This window comes from Symphalangus syndactylus, chromosome 20, assembly GCF_028878055.3.
Source record: "Symphalangus syndactylus isolate Jambi chromosome 20, NHGRI_mSymSyn1-v2.1_pri, whole genome shotgun sequence".
In the NCBI taxonomy this organism is placed as follows: Eukaryota; Metazoa; Chordata; class Mammalia; order Primates; family Hylobatidae; genus Symphalangus; species Symphalangus syndactylus.
The window spans coordinates 66836920-66862787 of NC_072442.2; the positions used below are offsets into that span (position 1 = coordinate 66836920).

The 25868-nt window shown below is 52.6% G+C and overlaps 1 protein-coding gene across 5 annotated transcripts in view; it reads left to right on the plus strand.

The window, feature by feature from the left end:
• The first annotated feature begins 5905 nt into the window (after window positions 1-5905).
• Window positions 5906-25868, plus strand: part of RAP1GAP2 (RAP1 GTPase activating protein 2) — a 284239-nt gene continuing 264276 nt past the window's right edge. The window contains exons 1-2 of one of the 5 annotated variants that reach the window (XM_055257978.2): window positions 5906-5970; window positions 17734-17850. In XM_055257978.2, coding sequence (XP_055113953.2) covers window positions 5921-5970; window positions 17734-17850 — 167 coding nt within the window. In that variant the 5' untranslated portion in view covers window positions 5906-5920. The other 4 variants (XM_055257983.2, XM_055257981.2, XM_063629671.1 and 1 more) reach the window with 4 other exon arrangements.

A 25868-nucleotide genomic window follows, 5' to 3' on the forward strand; every position in this document is an offset into this window, starting at 1 on the left:
TAAAGGGGGAGGGGAGGGACCTGAGACGGGCGGGGAGGGGCCGTGGGCGGGGCGGGGGGAGGGGAGGCCGGCTGCGCGCGGTCGGGGGAGGGGGAACCCCGGGAGCCCCGAGAGCCCCGGGAACCGGGCCTGAGGCCCCCGGCGGGCCGCTGGGCTCGCGGAGCTGGCTTTGGCTGTGAGCTGGAAGGGCGACCTGGGGAACCCGCCGGTGCCTTGGCTGCCCATGGGCGCGGCGAAGGATCAGCACCGCGGACAGCGCCCAGGCCGCCAGGCCGCGATCCGCTCCGCCCCTCCCGCCCTGGCGTAGGAAGGAGAGGCAGCGCCCGCAGCCGCGCAGGAAAGGCTTGGGGCGAAGCGCGATCTGACCAGTGGGCTGGGAATCCGTCCCGTGTCTAGGTAGCAGCAAACCGGCCTCTGACCTCTCACTAGCTGTGTGGCCTTGGGTGAGTCACATCACCTCTCGGGGCCGCAGTTGATAAGATGCCCTATTTCTAAAATTCTTTTATTATTATTATTATACTTTAAGTTCTATGAGGGTCCCAAGAGCCAAGGGAAGATCCTTTATAAACTCCAAAGTTCAGGCCGGGCGCGGTAGCTCACGCCTGTAATCCCAGCACTTTGGGAGGCCGAGGCGGGCGGATCACCTGAAGTCAGGAGTTCAAGACCAGCCTGGCCAACATGGTGAATCCCGATCTCTACTAAAACTACAAAAATTAGCCGGGCGTGGTGGGCGCCTCTAATCCCAGCTACTCGGAAGGCTGAGGCAGGAGAATCGCTTGAACCTGGGAGGCAGAGGTTACAGTGGCCAAGATTGTGCCACCTCACTCCAGCCTGTGTGACAGAGCGAGACTCTATGTCAAAAACAAATAAACAAAAACACTCCAAAGTTCAGAACACGTGCGAGGCATTGCTGTTGATCCGTTTTCACCAAACGTGGGAGGCTTCAGGAGTCCCACTGTGTTCCTCAAAAGAGTGGCTGCCGTAATATCTTCCTCCTCCCGGGGGCTTGGTCTCGTCTGTAAATGAGGATAATGGTGATCTTCGGGTTGTTGTGAGGATTAAATGAATTCCTTCCTGTAAAGTGCTCAGAACAGTACTGCTGAGTGCTTGTTAGGCCTCTGTGCTCACGACAAGGGATGAGGTAGCATTGCGTGAGTGGCAGGTGGCTCAGAGATTCCTCTGGGTAAGTCATTCCCGTCCCTGCCTGGAGGACTGGGCTGAGTGGATTTAGGCTAACGGGCTGGTGCCTGACTTTTCCCACTCCATTGCTAGCCAAATAATCCCTGGCCTTTCCTCCTGGACCAAATTTTCAGAGAAGCCCTGTACCTTCAGAGCTGGGAGACCTGGCACTTACCACAGAGGCCCTGGAGAAGCCTCAAGTGCACCCTGTCTCTCTATGGGTCCCTTTCCTCCCTGTCCTCCCCGCTTTCCAAAGGTTAACTGGACTCAGGTGTCAACAAATAAAAAGCTTTAGCTGCTCCTGGAAAATTCTAATCCTAAAGAGTTGCAGGAGCCAGGCTCAGTGGCTCACGCCTGTAATCCCGGCATTTTGGGAGGCTGAGGTGGGTGGATCACAAGGTTAGGAATTCAAGACCAGCCTGACCAAGATGGTGAAACCCTGTCTCTACTAAAAATACAAAAATTAGTTGGGCGTGGTGGCAGGTGCCTGTAATCCCCGCTACTCAGGAGGCTGAAGCAGGAGAATCGCTTGAACCTGGGCGGCAGAGGTTGCAGTGAGCCGAGATGGCACCACTGCACTCCAGCCTGGGTGATAGAGTGGGACTTCATCTCAAAACAAACAAACAAACAAACAAAGAGTTGCAGGAATGACTCTTTTAGGTGGCTTGACAGGCTGTGGGGTTTGAATTTTGTTCAAAGGCCTCTCAAATCCCACCCTGCAGGAACTCTAGCTACTAGCTGCACTGTGGGTGGCCCCTCTTCATCCTGTCTGAGGAGATCCTTGGGAGAGGAACAGAAAGGCCAGCCTCACCCCGCTTCCTGTCTCTTGCTGTCCTTCCTAGAGGGCAGTATTCCTGGACTGTGCTCCTTGGACCTGCATATCAGTATCTCCAGCAGCAGTGTGAGTTCTGATGAACCATCCATATTCCCTCAATTTTATGAGATATCGGTAAGAACGATGAAAGGTATGTTTTGTATCTCCAAAAACAGGTGATATGAAGGAGGCTGAAAACCTGGCTTCTGGCCCCAGCTCTGTTACCTACTACTTGGGTAATTCTGGGCAAGTCTCAGCCTCTCAGAGCTCCAGTTCCTTCTCAGTAAAATGGGAAGAGTAACATTTACTCTGCCAAGAGGATCCTTGTGAGGCTGTCTTAAGGTACAAGTGAAGGGGTTGATAAAGTGCACATGGATAGAATTGTTATGACCGAGTCTCAAATGTTCTTCTCTTTGATCTGTGTCAGGATGAATCCTGGAACTCTGGCTTTTATTTATTTATTTATTTATTTATTCATTTAAGGTGGAGTCTCACTCTTTCGCCCAGGCTGGAGTGAAGTGGAGCGAGCTCAGCTCACCACAACTTCTGCCCCCTGGATTCAAGAGATTCTCCTGCCTCAGCCTCCCAAGTAGCTAGGATTACAGGCACACGCCACCATGCCCAGCTAATTTTTGTATTTCTAGTAGAGACGGAGTTTCACCATGTTGGCCAGGCTGGTTTCAAACTCCCGACCTCAAGTGATCTGCCCACCTTGGCCTCCCAAAGTGCTGGGATTACAGGCGTGAGCCACCAAGCCTGGCCTTTTTTTTTTTTTTTTTTTTTCTGAGATGGAGTCTAGCTCTGTCACCCAGGCTGGAGTGCAGTGGAGTGATCTCAGTTTACTGAAACCTCTCCCTCCTGGGTTCAAGCAGTTCTCCTACCTCAGCCTTCCGAGTAGGTGGGATTATAGCCACCACGCCCAGCCGATTTTTGTGTTTTTAGTAGAGATAGGGTTTTGCCATATTGGCCAGGCTGGTCTGGAACTCTTGACCTCAAGTGGATCTACCCACCTCGGTCTCCCAAAGTGCTGGGATTACAGGCGTGAGCCCCCGCACCTGGCCTTTTTTCTATTTTCTTTCTTTTTCCTTTTCCTGTTTTTTTTTTTTTAGAAACAGGCCCTAGCTCTGCCACTCAGGCTGGAGTGCAGCAGTGCAATCATAGCTCACCATTGCCTCGAACTCCTGGGCTCAAGTCATCCTCCAGCCTCAGCCTCCCAAAGTACTAGGATTACAGGCGTGAGCCACTGCACCCAGCTCTCTTTTCTTTTCTTTTTATTTTTGAGACAGGGTCTCAGTCTGTTGTCCAGGACGGAGTGCAGTCGTGCAAACACAGCTTACTGCAGCCTCAACATCCTAAGCTCAGGTCCTCCCATCTCAGCCTCCCAAGTAGCTGGGATCCAGGCATGTGCCACCATGCCTGGCTAATTTTTGTAGTTTTTTGTAGAGACGGGGTTTCACCCTGTTGCCCAGGCTGATCTTGAACTCCTGGGCTCAAGTGATCTACCTGCCTTGGCCTCCCAAAGTGCTGAGATTACAGCGCTTTTCTGGGATTAGAGCCAGGGTGCCACACCCTGGCTCCATTTCCAAAATTAAACTTGTAACAAAGTAAAAGAAAACTAAAGTTTAGAAATGGTTATTTTGAGTTGAGCGCTTTACCAATGGGATCTCTTTTAAACTTCAGATAAATGGTATTGGAAAGGTTTATTCCCATTTTCAGGTGGAGAAAATGAGGTTGAATTTAACATCACACAGCTTGGAAATGGCAGAGCCAGGATTCAAACTCCAGCCCAGCCTGGGCCGGAGGCAAGCTTGTAACCACAGCATCCTCACGCCTGCCAGAGAGAAGATGAGTCCAGCTGTGGCAGCCACAGTGGTCATAGCTTAAGGGGAAGATAAGGGCGAAAGTGTGCAAAGCCTGGAATGCCAGCTATAGAGGAATGAGGCCTGGGTGGCAGAGAAGGCCTAGAGGCTCCTCCATCTCTTCATGACAGTCAGAAATTCCGACTTTCTCAGTTTAGTTTGGGTAACAGTTCTGTATTGGTTAGCATCCTGGCAGGGAACAGATGGCACATTTAAAATGGACAATTTGGCTGGGCCCGGTGGCTCTCACCTGTAATCCTAGCACTTTAGGAGGCCAAGGTGGGCAGATCACTTGCGGTCAGGAGCTTGAGACCAGCCTGGCCAACATGGCAAAATGTCATCTCTACTAAAAAATACAATAATTAGCCAGGTATGGTGGTGGGTGCTTGTAATCCCAGCTACTCGGGAGGCTGAGGTAGGAGAATCGCTTGAATCCAGGAGGTGGAGGCTAATTTTTGTATTTTTTAGTAGAGATGGGGTTTTATCATATTGGCCAGGATGGTCTCGATCTCCTGACCTCGTGATCTGCCCGCCTCAGCCTCCCAAAGTGCTAGGATTACAGGCGTGAGCCACCATGCCCGGCCATATATACCACATTTTGTTTATCCATTCATCCATTGATGAACATTTAGGTTGCTTCCACCTCTTGGCTATTGTGAATAATGCTGCCATGAACATGGGGCACACTTTCTATTTTTTTTTTTTTTTTTTGAGATGGAGTCTCGCGCTGTCGCCCAGGCTGGAGTGCAGTGGCGCGATCTTGGCTCGCTGCAAGCTCTGCCCTCTGCCTCCCAGGTTCACGCCATTTTCCTGCCTCAGCCTCCCGAGTAGCTGGGACTACAGGCACCCGCCACCACGCACGGCTAATTTTTTGTATTTTTAGTAGAGCGGGGGTTTCACCATGTTGGCCAGGATGGTCTCCATCTCCTGACCTTGTGATCCGCCTGCCTTGGCCTCCCGAAGTGCTGGGATTACAGGCGTGAGCCACCACTCATGGGGCACACATTTTTTAAACCAGTTTGACATTTGACTTTACATATATATATATATTTAGAGACAGGGTCTTGCTATGTTGCCCAGGCTGGAGTGGCAGTGGCTATTCCCAGGTATGTTTATAGCACTCAACAGACTTGAACTCCTGGCTCAAGTGATCCTCCTGCCTCAGACTCTTAAGTAGCTGGGACTACAGGCATATACCACCACAAATGGCTGACATTTGCCTTTTAATTTTGCTTATTGTATTTTTTGATGTGCAGATATTAAACATTTTTATTTTAGTCAAATCCATTAATCTCTTCCTTTATGGCTTCTGCCACTGATGTCATGCTTAAAAAAAACCTATCCTCACTTTAATATAATGACAATACTTATCTATGTATTTTTCTTTTCTTTCTTTCTTTTTTCTTTTTTTGTTTTTTTTTGAGACAGAGTCTTGCCCTGTTGCCCAGGCTGGAGTGCAATGGCGTGATCTCTGCTCACTGCAACCTCCGCTTCTCCGATTCAAGCGATTCTCCTGCCTCAGCCTCCCGAGTAGCTGGGATTACAGGCAGGCGCCACCACGCCCCGCTAAGTTTTCTATTTTTAATAGAGATGGGGTTTCACCATGTTGGCCAGGGTGGTCTTGATCTCTTGACCGCGTGATCCGCCCACCTCGGCCTCCCAAAGTGCTGAGATTACAGGCGTGAGCCACTGCGCCCGGCCGAGTAGTTTACTTTTTTACGCATCACTTCCTGGGTAGGTAGAACGGGTTTCCTAAGGCAGTAAGGCACAGAACGAGGCAATGAGCAGCCTGGTCTCTCAGCGCGTCAGTAGGACTCGGGGAGCCAGACTCCTCGCCCAGTGCTCCCCAGAAACCCGGCTCCTCAGCGCGGCGGGGAGAGACCCGGACGGGGAGAGGCCGCTGTCCCGCCCGTTCTGCGGGGCCAGCGCTGACCCGGCTCCAGCCGCCTCCAGGGGCGGGGTCTGAGCGCCGCACCCTCCCCACGAGCGCGCCCCGGACACCGGCCTGCGGCAGCCGAGCTTCCTCCACCGTGCGGCCCGCGGAGGGCAGGGAGCGGCCGGGCGAGGCATGGCGGGCCGCCGGGCGCCGGGGGAGAAGCGCTGGCAGCTGGTGCGCTGGTGAGTGGGCGCCGGACGGCGCGGGGCCTAATGCGGGAGCGAACCTCGAGGCCCGGCCGGGGCGGGAAGCAGCGGGGCGCGGGCCCAAAGTTTCTTCCCGGGCTGCGGCTGCGGGGCCCGGGTGGGCGGAGGGGCGCCGGCTTCCTGGTTTCCACCACCCCCTCCGGTCCCCACCACCCCGCGTCCCCGCGCCGGGTCTCTGCGGCTTTCCAAAGAGATGGGCGACGGGGACCCTGTGCGAGGCGTCAGGCTTCTGGGGGACCCCGTCCCCGTCCCGCAGGGGCGCCCTTTCCCTGCCCTTCAGCTTTGACACTCGCACGGGGCTTCCGCCTTCCCCTTTGCCGCCTTCAGCTTTCCCATTTGTGCCTCCCCCCGTTCCTTCTGCCGCCCGGGGCAGGGCTCTGGATTTGGGCCCCGAGAGGGCACCACCCACAGCCCCCAACCCTCGCGTGGAAAGGGGTGCTTTAGCCCCAAAACACAGGAGCCCCTGGGGGTGTGCACTCTGGGGATGGGGCGTAGAGAAGGGGGCCTAGGAGACAAGGGCAGGAGAGGGGTCCCTGTGTAGCGGGGCAGTCGCCCTTTCCCCCTCCGCAGTCCTGGCCCGCTGGGAAGTCAGAGCCTGCGGTGTCAGGTTACCGGACTGCAGGCTCAGAGGTTTCAGACGCAGCGCTGTCGAGTCACCTGAGCTGGGCCCCCGAACCCACGTCCCAGGGGTCCAGGTGTCCGAATGTTCAGGACAGCTTCAGCCAGGGGCCTGACCTCTGCTTGGCGGCACTTGGAGCTTAGGGCAGCCTGCACAGCCCGCCCGGGACCTCGGAGGACTCCAAGATTCAAAAGAGAATGTCCGCCTGGGACTCCTCCCCATCCCAAATCATTCCACCCACAGCAGGGTCAGAGAGCACCTTTGAAGGTACGTAGGGTCAGAGAGCACCTTTGAAGGTACGTTCTGTAGCCTGCATACAATGAACAATAACGTCATCGATAATAGCAACGTGGGCTTCCCCAGCACCTCCCGTGGCTCTGGAGTAGTCAGGATTCAGGCACACACTGAGAGGAAGGTATTAGCATCTCCATTTTACTAAAGATGAGGAAGCCGAGGGTCAGAGAGGGAAAAGGATTCAAGGTCACCCAACAAGCGCATAGCAGAGGCAAGGTTTGAACCAGGTCTTGCTCAGGAGCTTAACTGCTCCTCTGTTTTGCTTATTTCCTGGATGATTCCACCCAGCATGGCCACACATCCAAGTTCACGTTGTCAGAAAATTCCACAGTGTCAGAGCAGGAGGTGCCAAGGGGTTTCCAAGTATATTAGCTAGCAGTGGAATCACTCTTCAAGTGAAGCCCCAATAGAGAAACCAGATAAAAGTAGAATTAATCTTCTTTATTTAATTTTTTTTTTTGAGATAGGGTCTCACTCTGTCACCGAGGCTGGAGTGCAGTGGTGCAATCTTGGCTCACTGCAGCCTCCACCTCCCAGGCTCAAGTGATCCTCCCACCTCAGCCTCCCAAGTAGCTGGGACTACAGGCATGGGCCATCACGCCCAGCTAATTTTTGTATTTTTTTGTAGAGGTGGAATTTCACCATATTGCCCATAGCTAGTCTCGAACTCCTGGGCTCAAGCAATCTACCCACTCCAGCCTCCCAAAGTGCTGGAATTACAGGCATGAGCCACCGCGCCCCCGGCAGAGTTAATCTAATCTACTTTTGAATTACCTCAGGGGAGGTGGGCAGTTAATGTCCCTTTCCTCAAAATGACATAGCATTCCATTGCCCAACCACAGTGCCTGGCTCAAGGATGGGCATGTGACCTAGGTCAGGCCAGTGACATGACATCATGGGAACTGGGCTGGAACCACTGAGACAGGGAAGCTCTGTCTCCACTGAGTGTTGATCTGGGCCACTGATGACCACCTTGCCACCACAAGGACTAAAACTGGAACAGAGGGAGGCAGAGGTATAAAGAGAGTAGGATCACCCCAGCACCCCAGACCTTCCAGATCAGTTCCCTCACTTCACAGAAGAAATAGGAAGAGATTTAAGGTGTAGAGCTTGGATGCCTGTTTTGACTCATCCTCCCAACTCTTGCTCCTGGCACTGTCTGCTGGGTTGTTTCTTGGGCTGGACCTGATCATGCATGAATCTTTTTTTTTTTTTTTTTTTTTTTTGAGATGATCTCGCTCTGTTGCCCAGGCTGGAGTGCAGAGGCGCAATCTCGGTTCACTGCAAGCTCCGCCTCCCGGGTTCACGTCATTCTCCTGCCTCAGCCTCCTGAGTAGCTGGGACTACAGGCGCCTGCCACCACGCCCGGCTAATTTTTTGTATTTTTAGTAGAGATAGGGTTTCACCGTGTTAGTCAGGATGGTCTCGATCTCCTGACCTCGTGATTCGCCCACCTCGGCCTCCCAAAGTGCTGGGATTACAGGTGTGAGCCACTGAGCCTGGCCCCCCCCCCTTTTTTTTTTGAGATTGAGTCTACCTCTATTGCCCAGGCTGGAGTGCAGTGATGCCATCTTGGCTCACTGCAACCTCTGCCTCCTAGGTTCAAGTGATTCCCCTGCCTCAGCCTCCTGAGTACCTGGGATTACAGGCACGCACCACCACGCCTGGCTAATTTTTTGTATTTTAGTAGAGAGAGAGTATCACCATATTGGCGAGGCTGGTCTTGATCTCCTGACCTTGTGATCCGCCTGCCTCGGCCTCCCAAAGTGCTGGGATTAGAAGTGTGAGCCACCACGCCCAGCCGCATGAATCATTTTTAGTGCCGTAATTGGGTTTGGGGTCACCCCTCACCCCAGATAAAAGCTCATCTTTCTGAGAAGGTCCTGAAGATGTGACTTGAGTGGTTAGGCAGCCTGGCAGGGTGCACATCTGAGGCCGAGATACCCTCTGAATCCATGCCATGCTCCAGCCGTGGCCCCTGGATCTAGGACTTCCCACTGAGTCAGTTTACTTTCCCTTTTAATGAATCAGGATTCTTTCACTTGTAAATTGTAGAAATCAACTCAAACTGGCTTCAGAGAAAAAGGGAATTTATTGACTCACTGAACTGAAAAACTCTAGGAGCTCTTCCTGTTTCAGGCACAGCTAGATTCAGGAGCCCAAACAACGCCACTGAGGCTGGAGTGCAGTGGCGATCACAGCTCGCTGCAGCCTCGACTTCCCAGGCCTGAGTGATCCTCCTCCATCAGCTTCCCATGTAGCTGGGGCCACAGGTGAGGGCTACCATCCAGAGCCACCACGTCTGGCTAACTTTTACATCTTTTTTTTTTGCAGAGGTGGGGTCTTGCTATGTTGTCCAGGCTGGTCTCAAACTCCTGGGCTCAAGGGATCCTCCCACCTCGGCCTCCCAAAGTGCTGGGGCTACAGGCATGAGCCACTGTGCCTAGCCTTGAGTCATCGTTCCTTTACCTAACCTCTACTGATAATCTTTCAAGTATTTTGAATATTTTGATATTACAAGCATTGTGGCAATGAACATTCCTGAATCTGTATCTGTGCATACTTGTGCAAAGATAGTGTTTGGATACTTTATTATTTTTTATTTTTTGAGACAGAGTCTTGCTCTATCACCCAGGATAGAGTGCAGTGGCTCAATCACAGCTCACTGTAGCCTTCATATCATCAAAGGTATATACAGTTGTCCCTTTGTATCCATGGGGGATTGGTTTCAGCACCCTTGGGGATACCAGAATTCAAGGATGCTCTAGTCCCTTGAGTAAAATGGTGAAGTACAGGTCGCAGAACTTATTTGAGAAAATAAATACAATAAAATGAATAAATTGGTGCCGGGCATAGTAATGTGTACCAGCTGTGTATGAAGGTTCCGGTTTCTCCACATCCCCATCAACACTTGTTATTATCTCTATCTTTGCTTATAGCCATCCTAGTGAGTGCCAAATGGTGTCTCATTGTGGTTTTTGTTTGCATTTCCCTGATGGCTGATGACGTTGAGCATCTTTTCATGTAGTTATTGTCCATTTATATATCTTTTTTTTTTTTTTTTGAGATGGAGTCTCCCTCTGTCACCCAGGCTGGAGTGCAGTGGTGTGATCTCGGCTCACTGCAAGCTCTGCCTCCCTGGTTCACGCCATTCTCCTGCCTCAGCCTCCCGAGTAGCTGGGACTACAGGCGCCCGCCACCACTCTCGGCTAATTTTTTTGTATTTTTAGAAGAGACGGGGTTTCGCCATGTTAGCCAGGATGGTCTCGATCTCCTGACCTCGTGATCCACCCGCCTCGGCCTCCCAAAGTGCTGGAATTACAGGCGTGAGCCACTGCACCCAGCTTGGGTTAGGATTTCAACATAGAAATTTTGTGGGGACACAAAAATTTGGGCCACAGCACTGGGTCTCTTCACTTCAAGTGATCCTCCTGCCTCAGCCTCCTTGGTAGCTGGGGCTATAGGTGCACGCCACCATCCCTGGCTAATTATTTATCTTTTGTAGAGATAGGGTTTTGTCACGTTGACCCACGCTGGTCTCGAACTCCCGGACTCAAGCAATCCTCCTACCTCAGCCTCTGAAAGTACTGGAACTACAGGTGTGAGCCACCACACCCAGCCTTCTTGCTGCAGTTTGAGTGGCTGATAGTGATTGGAAAGGTTTGCCCTCTGTAGCAGTTACTCTCCCTCAGTGTAGTGTTCAGCGGGAGTTCAGACACACGGCAAAGTGATAGGGAAGATAGTTGGGGATGGCAGTTTATTTTTCCTTATATTCAATGCAATCCAGTTCAGCAAACATATTTTCTACGTTAACAAGTTGAATTCGTTAGTGGGGATCATCTGTGTCAGAGCATTCCGAGGATGTAGTAAGTTGATCACTGTTGTTGCTGTGATTTTTACAGCAGGCTGGCTTCGAAGATCAGAGAGTTGTGGAAGGATGTTGTGGGGATTTCAGAGATGGATCAGATACAGGCTTTGTACTCCAGTGGGGAGACAGACAGGCACATAAATAACTCATGTCCAGGCAGGCAGAGAGAAATGCTGTGATCAAGGTTAAGGAAGGCTGGGCGCGGCGGCTCACGCCTGGAATCCCAGCAGTTTGGGAGTCCGAGGCAGGTGGATCCTGAAGTCAGGAGTTCGAGACCAGCCTGGCCAACATGGTGAAATCCTGTCTCTACTAAAAATACAAATGAGCTGGGCGTGGTGGCTGGTGCCTGTAATCCCAGCTACTAGGGAGGCTGAGGCAGGAGAGTCTCTTGAACTTGGGAAGCGGAGGTTGCAATGAGCCGAGGTTGTACCACTGCACTCCAGCCTGGGTGACACGGCGAGACTCTGTCTCAAAAAAAAAAAAAAAAGAAAAAAGAATAAAAGAAAATCCCTCATTCACAGCCTCTGGGAGATGAAGGTGGAGAGCGGGAGGAGGGGAGGGGAGGCTGGGTGGGGCCAGGAGGTGAAGGCTGTGCCTGTGGCCGAGGCTGTATTCCACCAGTGGCAAGGGTGAGTGATGGGGTTGGAGGGGGGATGGCTCCTGAGTGAGCCTGCTCTTCTTTCAGCCTGGAGACGTGTGTGTGCCCGGTGGGGTCAAGGACAGCCTGAGGTGATGTGTGGTCTGTCAGCCCAGGAGAGACCCTGTGCCTGTGCTGGGCTTCACATCCTCATCTATGAAATAAAGCTGCTGGACCAGATGAGTGACTTCTTGGGATTTTTCTGGCCCTAGCAACCTACGATGATGTCATAATCAGAAGAGATATCAAATTTTTTTAAAAAAAGGTATTTACCTTTTAAAAAATATAAAATAGGCTGTGCGCAGTGGCTCACGCCTGTAATCCCAGCACTTTGGGAGGCTGAGGTGGGCAGATCATTTGAGGTCAGGAGTTCGAGACCAGCTTGGCCAACATGGTGAAACCCTGTCTCCACTAAAAATACAAAAATTGGCCAGGCATGGTGGCGGGCGCCTGTAATCCCAGCTATTCGGGAGGCTGAGGCAGGAGAATCGCATGAACCTGGGAGGTGGAGGTTGCAGTGAGCCTAGATTGTGCCATTGCCTGGGTGACACAGCGAGACTCCGTCTCAAAAAATAAAAATAAAAACAGAGTGAGATTCCGTCTCAAAAAAAAAAAAAAATAAAACATAAAAATACAATATAGTCACATGGTTCTCATTCAAAAGGGTCTAAAGCAGTGACAGGGCTCCCCAGGCACTAAGCTCCCTCCTCAGAGGCAACCAGGTTTACCAGTTCATCAGTGTTATCAGTTTCTCCCACAGAGATGGCAAGAGCCTGTCACCCAGGGCTGAATTCTGAGGAACCCAAGGATGGGGAAAGACAGGGAAACTCATGCTCAGAACAGGATGGGATTAATCAGGGTGGGCTTCCTGGAGGAGCCTACTTATGCTCAGAATAGGATGGGATTAATCAGGGTGGGCTTCCTGGAGGAGCCTACTTATGCTCAGAATAGGATGGGATTAATCAGGGTGGGCTTCCTGGAGGAGCCTACTTTTGAGCCAGGTTTTACAGGAGAGGAGTCACTTTGGGGCAGGAAGCAGGTCACAGAGGAGGGACATGTCCCAAATGGAAGTTGTAATCTTTCCTCTCAAAGCTGTCCTCATCCAGTACAGATGGCTCCGCAGCCAGCCACCTGCACAAACCAGGAATGGGGGAATGATGTTGCTGCCTGTCTTCCCACCTGTGTCCTGCCCAGCACCAGGTCCTGCCAGCACCACTTCCTTAGCACACTCTCAAGTCGCCCCATCTTACCTGAGCGAGGAGTGGTAGCTCACACCTGTAATCCCAGCTACTCAGGAAGCTGAGGCAGGAGGATTGCTTGAGCCCAGGAGACCAGTCTGGGCAACATACTGAGGCCCTGTTTCTAAAAAACAAACAGAGAGGGCACGGTGGCTCACGCCTGTAATCCCAGCACTTTGGGAGGCCAAGGCGGGCGGATCATTTGAGGTCAGGAGATCGAGACCATCCTGGCTAACACGGTGAAACCCCATCTCTACTAAAATAATACAAAAAATTAGCCGGGCATGGTGGTGGGTGCCTGCAGTCCCAGCTACTTCGGAGGCTGAAGCAGGAGGATGGCGTGAACCCAGGAGGTGGAGCTTGCAGTGAGCCGAGATCGCGCCACTGCACTCCAGACTGGGCGACAGAGCGAGACTCCATCTCAAAAAAAAAAAAAAAAATGAGTTTCAGCAAGAGCAGCCTGGCCAACATGGTGAAACCCCCTCTCTACTAAAAATACAAAAAAATGAGCCAGGCATGGTGCCGCGCCCCTGTAATCCCAGCTACTCGGGGGGCTGAGGTACGAGAATTGCTTGAACCTGGGAGGTGGAGGTTGCAGTGAGCCGAGATCTCGCCACTGCACTCCAGCCTGGGTGGCAGAGTGAGACCCTGTCTCCAAACAAACAAACAAAGCATCTAACCTGGCCATCCTATTATTTTCCACCCAGCAGCCAGGATGATCTTCTCAACACACCCACTGCATTATGTGGAGGAGAGTGGAAAGAGACTGGCGAGGACAGATGCTATGGTTGGGCGGCCATGGGGGCGGTGGCAGCCTTTGTGCTCTGCAGCAGCCCAACCTCTTTTAGATCCAGGACACTGTGCGTCCTCTGCACCCTGGGGCCCATTCTACCATGGCTCCTTTCTCCCAGTGAGTCCTTGTTACGAACTGAATGTTTGTGTCCCCCGAAATTCATAGGTTGAAATCCTAGCCCCGAACTGTGATGGATTTAGGAGACAGGGCCTTTGGGAGGGAGGGAGGTCTTGAAAGTGGAGCCCTTGGCCGCGCACAGTGGCTCACGCCTGTAATCCCAGCACTTTGGGAGGCCAAGGTGGGAGAATCACCAGGTCAGGAGTTCGAGACCAGCTTGGCCAACATGGCAAAAGCCCGTCTCTACTAAAAATACAAAAAATTGTCCCAGCTACTTGGGAGGCTGAGGCAGGAGAATGGCGTGAACCCAGGAGGTGGAGCTTGCAGTGAGCCAAGATCGTGCCACTGCACTCCAGCCTGGGCGACAGAGCGAGACTCGTCTCTAAACAACAACAACAACAACAACAACAACAACAACAACAACAACAACATTAGCTGGGCGTAGTGGCGGATGCCTGTAATCCCAGCTACTCGGGAGGCCGAGGCAGGAGAATTGCTTGAATTCAGGAGGTGGAGGTTGCCATGAGCCGAGATCATGCCATTGCACTCCAGCCCAGGTGACAGAGAAAGACTCCGTCTAAAAAAAAAAAAGTGGAGCCCTCATGAATGGGATTAGTGTCTGTATATGAAGATGCATGAGAGGGATGCTCTGTGTCTCTGCCATGTGAGGATGCAATGGGCGTCTGCACGCCAGGAAGAGGGTCCTCACCAGGCACTGGCACCTCAATCTTAGGACGTCCCAGCCTCCAGAACTGAGAGATACATTTCTGTCATTTAAGCCATGCAGTCTATGCTATTTGATTGTAGCATCCCCAACTGTCTAACAGGGTCCTCCTTATCTGTCCTTTAGAGCTCAGCTCAAACTGCCTCTCCCCGGAGAGGACTTATGGGAAGTCCCCTCCCCTAGCAAATCCCCTGTGCCCCACTGGGCAACATCAGGGCAGCTGCACAGTTTTTTTTTTTTTCATAGCACTTTATCCAGTTTGTAATGATACAGGCTGACAGGCAGGCACCCCCCAGTTTTCTCCCACGTTAAAGATTTGGAATCGGTGGCCAGGCGTAGTGGATCACGCCTGTAATCCCAGCACTCTGGGAGGCCGAGGTGGGTGGATCACGAGGTCAGGAGTTCGAGACCAGCCTGGCCAACATGGTGAAACGCTGTCTCCGATAAAAACACAAAAATTAACTGGGTGTGGTGACAGGTGCCTGTAATCCCAGCTGCTCGGGAGGAGAATCACTTGAACCCAGGCAGCAGAGGTTGCAGTGAGTTGAGATCATGCCACTGCACTCCAGCCTGGGCGACAGAGTGAGACTCTGTCTCAAAAAAAAAAAAAAAAAGTTGGAATAGGTAATCTCTTTCCTGTATGACATGTTGTGAAAAGGTTACTTTCCCATGCCCTCATCCACCCTCTTCTCTCTTCCCTGAACTCAGGAGGTGACTTTTATTAGCTTTTGTGTCTCCAGAGTTTCTATAGGTAAAGATAAGCGAATATGAATTCCTGCTTTATTCCCTCCCCCCTTTTTAACGTCAGTCACCCATGAGGCCCTGCACTTGATTTTTTCCTCTGAACAATGTGCCTTGGAGATCTTGGCAGGATAGCACATGGGAACACCCTCATTTACAACATGTTTTATGGCCACACATGGCTTTACTATATGGATGTACCATAATTTATTATAACTTTTTTTTTTTTTTTTGAGACGGAGTCTCGCTCTGTCACCCAGGCTGGAGTGCAGTGGCGCGATCTTGGCTTACTGCAAGCTCCGCCTCCCGGGTTCATGCCATTCTCCTGCCTCAGCCTCCCGAGTAGCTGGGACTACAGGCGCCCGCCACCATGCCCGGCTAATTTTTTTTTGTATTTTTAGTAGATGAGGTTTCACTGTATTAGCCAGGATGGTCTCGATCTCCTGACCTCGTGATCCACCCGCCTCGGCCTCCCAAAGTGCTGGGATCACAGGCGTGAGCCACTGCACCTGGCCAATTTATTATAGCTTTTTATTTCTTTATTGTGATTTATTTAGCTCCCTACTGAAGGGTGCATGGGTCGCCCTCAGTCTTTTCCTATCATAGACAGTCCCACAGCAAGCATTGTCCACTTGCTGGAATCCCTGGAAAAATCCCCCAAGGGGGATTATTGGGATAAAAGGGAAACGCATTGGGAATTCAGACAGATGTTGTCAGGTTGTCTTCCAGAGCGGTTGTACCAAGTGACATTCCCACCGGTAATGTATCAGAGTGCCTGTTTGTAATTATACATTTATTCATGTGATTATTGGATGGTTTCTCTCCCCACAGGAGGGCAGGGACTACGTCAGTTTTGTTTATCATCATAGGCACTCAATAAATGTTGAATTAGGCTGGGCATGGTGGCTCACGCCTGTAATCCGAGTACTTTGGGAGGCCAAGGTGGGCGGATCACCTGAGGTCAGCAGTTCCAGACCAGCCTGGCTAACATGGTGAAACCCCATCTCTACTAAAAATACAAAAATTAGCCAGGCATGGTGGTGGATGCCTGTAATTCTAGCTACTCAGGAGACTGAGGGAGGAGAATCACATGAACCTGGGAGGCAGAGGTTGCAGTGAGCTGAGATCAAACCATTGCACTCTAGGCTGGGTGACAAGAGCGAAACTCTGTCTCAAAAAAAAAAAAGTTGAATTAATGAATAGATCCATGGTTCTTTCAGGAGGGGTTGGCCAGGGTAGGAGGGAGACCACCTTCCTTTTGTGTTTACTGTGCCAGCCCAGCTTCCCTGATCCTTCCATAGAGCAGCTGGGAGCCTGGGAGAGACAATGGAGGTTCTAGAAGACCTAATCTCGAGTGCTGACTCCTGACCCCTGCTCCAGAGCAGCCCTTCTGCTGTGAAATCGAGAAGTCCATGGCTAGGCTCAGTGGCGCACTCCTGTAAACCCAGCACTTTGGGAGGCCCAGGCAGGAAGATCGCTTGAGGCCAGGAGTTCAAGACCAGCCTGGGCAACTTAGCAAGATCCTGTCTCTAAAAAAGTCCACAAGTTGGAGGCTGCAGTGAACTATAATTGCGCCCCTGCACTCTAGGCTGGAGAGAAAGTGAAACCATTTCTCTAAAAAAAAAAAAAAAAAAAAAAAAGGGGGTGCTGGGCACGGTGGCTCATGCCTGTAATCCCAGCACTTTGGGAGGCCGAGGCGGGCGGATCACGAGGTCAGGAGATTGAGACCATCCTGGCCTTGTTTCACCATGTTTGGTGAAACCCCATCTGTACTAAAAATACAAAAAATTAGCTGGGCGTGGTGGCGGGCGCCTGTAGTCCCAGCTACTCGGGAGGCTGAGGCAGGAGAATGGCGTGAACCCGGGAGGCAGAGGTTGCAGTGAGCAGAGATTGCACCACTGGACTCCAGCCTGGGCGACAGAGTGAGACTCTGTCTCAAAAAAAAAAATAAATAAATAAAAATAAAAAATAAAAAAAAAGAAAAGAAAAAAATAAGTCCAATGTCTTAGCCCTGTAAGGGGGCTTAAAGGATGGCCCCTTGTCTGATGCCTGAATTGCCTGTGTGCCCTCTGCTTACATACCTCCAGTGACAGGGAACTTACTCCTTCCAAGTGACTTCTTTCAGCTTCAGACAACTAACTTTTAGACAGCTTTTCGATCTACTGCCAGGTGCAGTGGTTCACACCTGTAATCCCAGGACTTTGGGAGGCCGAGGCGGGTGGATCACTTGAGGTCAGGAATTTGAGACCAGCCTGGCCAACATAGTGAAACCCCGTCTCTACTAAAAATACAAAAATTAGCCAGGTGTGATGGTGGGTGCCTGTAATCCCAGCTACCTGGGAGGCTGAGGCAGGAGAATCGCTTGAACTTGGGAGGCGGAGGTTGCAGTAGAGGGAGGCGGAGGGAGCCTAGATTGCACCACTGCGCTCCAGCCTGGGCCACAGAGAGAGACTCAGTCTCAAAACAAAAAAAAAAAAGAAGAAAAGAAAGCTTTTCCATTTATTGAGTTGAAATCTGATCCTTCTAGCTGCCTCCTCTTCAGGGAATCTTAATGATGGCCCTCTGGAAACAGGGCTTTCTGGTAGATGAGCAGGAGGGATATTTGTAAACAGGTGCCTCTCAGCAGCTCTCCGGCAAGCAGGGCTGACTCTCCCAAGGAGCTCTGCAGAGCTCGGTCACCTCCTCACTCTCTCCTGTCCTGCCCACAGGTACGTGCAGGAAGGGCGGTTCCGAATCGAGGAGAGGACACTGACGGCCTTCCAGTGGCTCTACAGCCCGCAGCAGCATCGCATCCTCAGCCGGGCTGACCTCGAGTCTCCCTCCAGGTAAAGGGGCCTTCTGCCTTGACCTTCACATTCTTTGGCCTCGGTCCAGGCCCCTCAGCTGGTACTTACGAAGTGAGCTCCGCGCTGGTCCACAAATCCACCATGGGGAACTTTGCCCTCAGTGATGGGGAGGCCTTCTAGGAAAGAATTTATCAGCCTGGATGCTTGTCCCACCTCGAATGCACTGAGGCAACTCACCGCCTCTGCTTTCTCCTCTATAAAACGGATAGGATCATACTTTCCCTGCCTTCTCTTGGGAGATTATAAGTCTCCATTGAAGTATGACTGCAGAGATTTACAAAGCCTGGAGATTGGTTGGGCTCAGTGGCTCATGCCTGTAATCCCAGCACTTTGGGAGGCTGAGGTGGGTGGATCACTTGAGATCAGGAGTTCAAGACCAGCCTGGCCAACATGGTGGAAATTCATCTCTACTAAAAATACAAAAATTAGCTGAGCATGGTGGCACGTGCCTGTAATCTCAGCTACTCGGGATTGAGTAGCTGAGACAGGAGAATCTCTTGAACCCTGGAGGCAGAGGTTGCAGTGAGCCGCAATTGCACCCCTGCACTCCAGCCTGGGCAACAGAGGGAGACTCTGTCTCAAAAAACAAACAAACAAACAAACATAAAACAAACAAAAAAACCAACAAAACAAAACAAAAGACCAAAGACTGGAGATCCCTAGTTCTTTCCTCTCTGGAGGGAGAGTGGCAGGTCAATTTGCTGGGCACCCTTTGCTTTGACTTGCAGCCAGCCCTGCCTTCTTTGTCTGCCTCCTTTCCCATGCCAGAGATTCCAGCTGGGATCCTGAGTCTGGGTAGGGGGCTGGGAGGTGAGGGCTTTTCCTGACCCAGATCCTTGCTCCAAGACCCCTGCCCACTATTCCCGCAGTACTGGACACGTATGGCCAGCATCGGCAGTCACAACAGAGGCATCCTGGCAACCCTTCTGCAGCCACAGCCCTTCCCAAGGCCTCTGCCACACCCAACCCGGGGCCTTTCTTTCCACTTTCCCCATCAAAGCCGTTTTTTTGTTTGTTTTGTTTTGTTTGTTTTTTTAGATGGAGTTTTGCTCTTGTCACCCAGGCTGGAGTACAATGGCGCGATCTTGGCTCACTGCAACCTCTGCCTCCTGGAGGCGATTCTCCTGCCTCAGCCTCCCAAGTAGCTGGGATTACAGACGCCTGCCACCATACCTGGCTAATTTTTGTATTTTTAGTAGAGTCAGGGTTTCACCATCTTGGCCAGGCTGGTCTCAAACTCCTGATCTCAGGTGATCCACCTACCTCGGCCTCCCAAAGTGCTGGGATTACAGGCGTGAGCCACTGTGCCCAGCCACATAACTTCAGATTTCATACATGGGAAGGCTACATGCCAGAGGACTTGAAGAAGAGTCTGCCATATAGTCACTGAGATAAGTGACTGAATTCATTTTTGTGATAGAATATTAATTTTTTTTAAGAAATAGGGTCTCACTGTGTTGCCCATGCTGGCCTTGAACCCCTGGGCTCAAGTGATCCTCCTGACTCAGCCACAATAGTTTTCTTTTTTTTGAGATGGAGTTTCGCTCTTGTTACCCAGGCTGGAGTGCAATGGCACGATCTCGGCTCACTGCAGCCACCGCCTCCAGGGTTCAAGTGATTCTCCTCCTTCAGCCTCTTGAGTAGCTGGAATTACAGGCATGTGGCACCACGCCCAGCTAATTTTTTATATTTTTAGTAGAGATGGGGTTTCGCCATGGTCTCGAACGCCTGACCTCAGATGATCCACCAACCTCTGCCTATCAAGGTGCTGGGATTACAGGCGTGAACACAGTAGTTTCTAATTATTTTATTTAATTTATTTTGAGACAGGGTCTCACTCTGTCACACAGGCTGGACTGCAATGGGATGATCATGGCTTACTACAGCCTCAAACTTTTGGGCTCAAGGAATCCTCCTGTTCAGCCTCCAGAGTGGCATGCACCACCTTGCATGGCTAATTTAGTTCATTTTATTCTTATTTTTGTAGAGATGGGGTCTTCCTATGTTGCCCAGGCTGGTCAACTCCTAGGTTCAAGTCATTCTCCTGCCTCTGCCTCCCAAAGTGCTGGGATTACAGACGTGAGCCACTGTGCTCAGCCAATAGTTAATTTTTTAGTTCCTGTTACGTGTCATGCAAATGCTTTGCAGGAATAAATTGATTTAATCTTCATAGCAATGCTAGGATCTAGGTACTGTTGTTGTCCTTGTTTTTCAGATGAGGAAACTGAGGCACAGAGTTTAAGTCACAGCTAGTAAGTGGCAGTGCTCCCAACTACTATGCACACTGCCTCTCAGAGAATAAGGTTTGTACTTGAAGTGGGGGGAAAGGGGCGGTAATTTCTTTTTTTTTTCTTTCTTTTTTTTGAGATGGAGTTTTGCTCTTGTTGCCCAGGCTGGAGTGCAATGGCACGATCTTGGCTCACTGCAACCTCCGTTTCCTGGGTTCAAACGATTCTCCTGCCTCAGCCTCCCGAGTAGCTGGGATTACAGGCATGCATCACTACGCCCGGCTAATTGTGTATTTTTAGTAGAGACAGGGTTTCATCATGTTGGCCAGGCTGGTCTCGAACTCCTGACCTCATGATCTGCCTGCCTCGGTCTCCCAAAGTGCTGGGATTACAGGCGTGAGCCACTGTGCCCAGCCTCTTTACAAAGAGCAAGAAGGTGGTGTCCGCAAACTATAGATGGGTGGGCTTAGCATCAGTCCTAGTCAAGTTCCAGAGTCAGTTATTAAAGAGGAGGTTTGGAGGCACTTAGACAAGGAAGACATGGATGATCAACATCGGGGAGTGGGTTCCCTAAGAACTCACCCTACTAGGGGAAGCTTTTTGCTTTTCTGATTAGTTTTCTATACTCAAAATTAGACCTGGGGGTGGAGCAGGAGACTGTGCTTCTGAGTTTCAGCAAGCAATTGTTCTTTCTTCCTGTGCTCAGGGTGTTGCAGATGACACACAGCCACATGGGCAGGGGGATGGGACAGCTAAGGAGGTTGGTGAATGGACTGCCATCGGCTGAGTTCTACTCAGTGTGTTGAAAGGTGGTTTGGTGAGGGAGGGTGTGGCCAGTGTCCTGGTGACATTGCTGATGGCAGGAACCTGGGTACCATTCCAGCAGGCAAGATGGCAGAATTGGGACCCAAAGTGCCCTGGAAGCTGAATTCCAGGTCCAAGTCCAGTAGATACATTCCGGGTCCAAGTCCAGTAGATACCATTCATTCATTCATTCATTTTAGCAAAGATGCTCACAGTAGACACTATTTATTTGTTTATTTATTTATCTATTTATTCTTTTTTGAGATAGTTTTGCTCTTGTTGCCCGGGCTGGAGTGCAATGGTGCCATCTCGGCTTGCTGCAACCTCTGCCTCCTGGGTTCAAGCAATTCTCCTGCCTCAGCCTCCTGAGTAGCTGGGATTACAGGCACCTGCCACGATGCCCGGCTAATTTTTGTATTTTTAGTAGAGACGGGGGTTTCACCATGTTGACTAGGCTGGTCTCAAACTCCTGCCCTCAGGTGATCTGCCTGCCTTGGCCTCCCAAAGTGCTGAGATTACAGGCATGAGCCACCACACCTGGCCAGGTAGTAGACACAATTTAACGGGTAAAGGATAAATGTATTTTGGTTTCTAATCCTGTCTGCACCTGGGCAGCAGGGTGAAGGAATCAGAATTGTCTGAAGGGTTCCCACGGAGTAGAAGCTTGGGTATGGCCCCATGTGTTAGGTGTCTACCAAAGAAAATGCTTACATTTTGAGGCTGCAAGAGCTCAGGGCAGAGTCCAGAGTGAGAGAAGGGAAGGTCTTGCTGTTCTGAGGCCAAGGCTCTATGAGGAATATTCCTTTGCTTCTTCATTTATTTGGTGGGTGTGGATTGAACACTGTTCCTCTGCCAGACGTTGTGCCAGATGTGCCCCTTGAACAGCTGAGCAGTTGTATTTCTGGGTGATGGAACGGGCTGCTGATAGGACTATGGGCTGGTCACCCCTGCTATCCTTTTTTTTTTTTTTTTTTTTGAGATGGAGTCTCACTCTGTCACCCAGGCTGGAGTGCAGTAGTGTGATCTCGGCTCACTGCAACCTCCACCTCCCGGTTCAAGCGATTCTTCTGTCTCAGCCTCTTGAGTAGCTGGGACGACAGGTGCTCCCCCACCAGGCCCAGCTAATTTTTGTATTTTTAGTAGAGACCGGGTTCACCATGTTGGCCAGGCTGGTCTCGAATTCCTGACCTCAGGTGATCCACCCACCTTGGCCTCCCAAAGTGCTGGGATTATAGGCGTGAGCTACCATGCCCAGCCAGCCACCACGCCCAGCCAGCCACCATACCTGGCCTCCCTGCTATCCTTTTTTTTTTTTTTTTCCCCAAGATGGAGTCTTGGTCTGTTGCCCAGGCTGGAGTGCAGTGATGCGATCTCAGCTCACTGCAACCTCTGCCTCCCGGATTCAAGCAATTCCCTGCTTCAGCCTCTTGGGTAGCTGGGATTACAGGCATGTGCCAATACGCCCTGCTTTTTTTTTTTTTTTTTTTTGTATTTTTAGTAGAGACAGGGGTTTCACCATGTTGACCAGGTTGGTCTTGAACTCCTAACCTCAAATGATCCACCCCCCTCAGCCTCCCAAAGCGCTAGGATTACAGGTGTGAGGCACCGCGCCCGGCCAGCCACCCTGCCCAGCCTCCCTGCTGTCCTTTCTTTCTCCCACAACTATCCATTGTGATCCTGCTCTGGGTCAGGCCCTCAAGGAAGACCAGGGTACTGCCCTCCATGGGCCACACATCCTAGTGGGAGAGACAGACGATAAACATGTAAACACAGAGACAAGAGAATTTCCCAATATGACCAGCGTGCTGAAGAAACTCACACAGGGCATCGAGATCATGAGCAGCCAGTGGATGTGTGGGGACTCTGGAAGAGGTGGAAGACCTCTCCAAGAGAGTGACATTTGAGCTGTGTCCTGAAGGGCACAGGGGCGACCACATAAAGAAGCTGCTGGTGAGAGGTGTTTAGTGGGTGGTGGGGAGGGGGCACAGGGCATGGGGTGGAAGAGTCCTTCTGCAGGGGAGCAGCAAATGCAAGGCTGTTCTAGAAGCAGAAGGCCATTGTAGCCAGAGCAGAGTCATGACCCACAGGGTCATGAGGCCACGACCCACAGACAGAAGCGAAGATTTCTGTGCAATTAAAGGAGTGGCTTTCTAGCACTTAGAGCTGCCTGAGGATGGAGTGGGCTGCCCCGAGGGAGAGAACTTCCCATCACTAAGCCATAGTCAAAGGCCGCTGTCCGTGGAGGTTACTGAGGATGAGACTCAAGCATCCCAAAGGTTGGCTAGAGGACCCTTCGTTCCTTCAACCCTTTCACGTTCAGGAGCATCCTTGGTTTGGCGGAAGCTGGGGGGATGTCTGTGGAGTGCATGAATGAAAGTTCCAGGCCGAGCGCGGTGGCTCATGCCTGTCATCTCAGCACTTCGGGAGGCCGACGCGGGTGGATCACCTAAGGCCAGGAGTTCGAGACCAGCCTGGCCAACATGGCGAAACCCCGTCTTTACTAAAAATACAAAAAGTAGCCGGATATGGTGGCGGGTGCCTGTAATCCCAGCTACTCGGCAAGCTAAGGCACGAGAATCGCTTGAACTCGGGAGGCGGAGGTTGCAGTGAGCCGAGATCGCACCACTGCACTCCAGCCTGGGCGACAGAGCAAGACTCTGTCTCAAAAAAATCTAGCCTCCAGATCCCAGGCAGCGGGGAGTTTCAGGGGTCTGAGCAGTCCTGGGGACTCGCAGCATAGTATTCTGTACCCCGTCCCGGGTCCCGCGCAACGCAGAGCTAGAAGGAGCCCCAGAGTATCTTCCTCAGTAGAGCAGGAGCCCCCAGGCCTCACCGCACCTCGGTTCCCCATTGACCCCATTGCATCTTCCAGGAACCCCTGGCGGGCAGGCTGCTCCTTCTCTCCCCGGGTCCTCTGGGTGCACCTGCCCCGCCCCGAGCCTTTGTTCCGGAGGAGCCGCCTTGGACAGCCCCCAGGGCGCTCAGGACCCGCTGTACCCCCCGCCACCGCCTCCCGGTGCCCGCCCCTCCGCCCCCTCTCCGCGGCTGCGCCAGGCGATCCGCAGGCAGCGGCACAGGGACCAGGGCGCGCCCCGGGTGGCGGAGGCGCGGCGAGGGCGGGAGCACAAGGACCTCGGACCCTGGTTCGGCGCGGGCTCCGGCTGCGCGTGCGCGGCGGCGGCGGCGAGGGGCGCCAGGTGTGCGGGCGGTGGCGGCTGCGGAGGGCGCGGCTTTGTGCGCTGGGGCCGGGCCGGGGTGCGCGCGTGCGCGACTGGGCTGCTGCGAGGGACCCCGCCGCCCCGGAGGAGGAGGAGGAGGAGGAGGAGGAGGAGGGGGCTGGGCCGAGGGAGGGGGCGACCGCGGGGACTGAGGTGCCCTTCGCTCCGGGTCCGGAGGCAGCCGCGCGCCAGGCGGCGCAGAAGGTCAGTGGCCCCGGGGCTGGGATTCCGCAGCCAGCCTGGATCGGGACGTGAGTCCTGGTGTGACTGACGGGGAATCGGAGCGTGTGTGGAGTGTGAACGCGTGTGTTTGCAGACAGACATCGGCACGTATGGACAGCGCGAGCCGGTACTGCGTTCCGGAGGAGCCATCCGGCGTCACGGGCTGTGCTGGGGAGGTGGGGTGACCGTCCTCAGAAACCCCCGCGGGCGGGGCGCTGCACACACGTCCACCTATAGGGTGTGTGTGCGCGCGTGAGGTGTGCAGCCCCTGTCAGAATCTGGCGAGAGAAGCTGACCGGGATGGAGGTCAGAGGTAGGGTGTTTACAGGTGGCGGTGGAAGGAAAACAGCCAGGAACCCCAGGAGGACCCTGGAGCTAGGCTGGGCTTGCTGACACCCCGCATCCCATCCTCCCTCCAGCCTGTGCCTATTGCAGGAAGAGGAGCTAGGGAGGTGGGGTGCCGGCTGAGAGGCCTTGAGGGATCTTTGGGAGCGCGGTCCGATTTCAGCCTGATCCTCATTTCCAGAGGCCTGGATGGGTGTGGGGGTGCCGGCCCTGGGTGGGGGGTCCAGGGCAGGCGTGTGTTCAGGAGACCTCAGGGGTCCGTGTAGACCGTCCTCTGGCTTTGCCAGCACCAGGCGCTGTGTGTCTGGACCTGGGAGCTGGCTGAGGGATACCCTTGCTTCCTCTCATTTGTTTTCTATAGCTCCCCCTACATCCTTGTTAACAAACCTCAAGGGCACTTATATGCCAGTGGGGTTTGCTGGGATGTGCCCTGTTGAGCGGCTCTCATCAGAGAAGCCTCCATGGGGAATGAGAGAGTTGTCCTGAGCCAGGTGCCAGGGCTCTTGGGTTCTTTGCCTGCGTCGTGACCCTGGGGCCATCCCTCAAGCCCTATAGGCCTCAGTTTCCCATGGCTCTCTGCCCTCCCCCTTCTTCCTGTTGCAGGGTGGGGAGTAAACAGCTCGCACAGCTGCCTGGGGCCGGGAGGCTGGGAGGCGGGGAGTGACTCAGGGTCTGTGAGGTCTTGGGCAGCGATTTTTCAGGCGAAAGTCCGGGCACATCTTCTCGACTTGGGCAGGAGTTGGGGGAGGCTCTGCCCTCACCTCCAAGCTGTGGTGCTGGGTTTTCTGAGTCCTGGGGTAGGATGGGGTGGGCATCTGTTGGATCTGGCTGTTCAGGCATCAAGAAGCTGCCTCTGGTCCCTCCTTCCTTCCCAGATGTCAAGCAGTTGGAGAGGAATGGGGCTGGGGGGCCTGGTAGCGGGGTGGGATGTGGGGGCTGGAGCTGAAGAGCTACAGCAGCCACTTTTGGTCCCTGTGTCTGATGTTACTGGGCAGAGACAGTTGCTAAGCTTGGATAGGGTCGGGGCAGGTCTAAGTGGGACTGCTCAGCTCAGCATGTTGAGGCAATTTGGTGGGAGGTGGCCTCAGCTCCAGAGAAGAGGACCCTGCTGCTGGAGGCACGCTTGTAGTCCTCCTCACCCTCTTTCCCATGACCCTGTCTGATCAACTTTGGCTGAGCT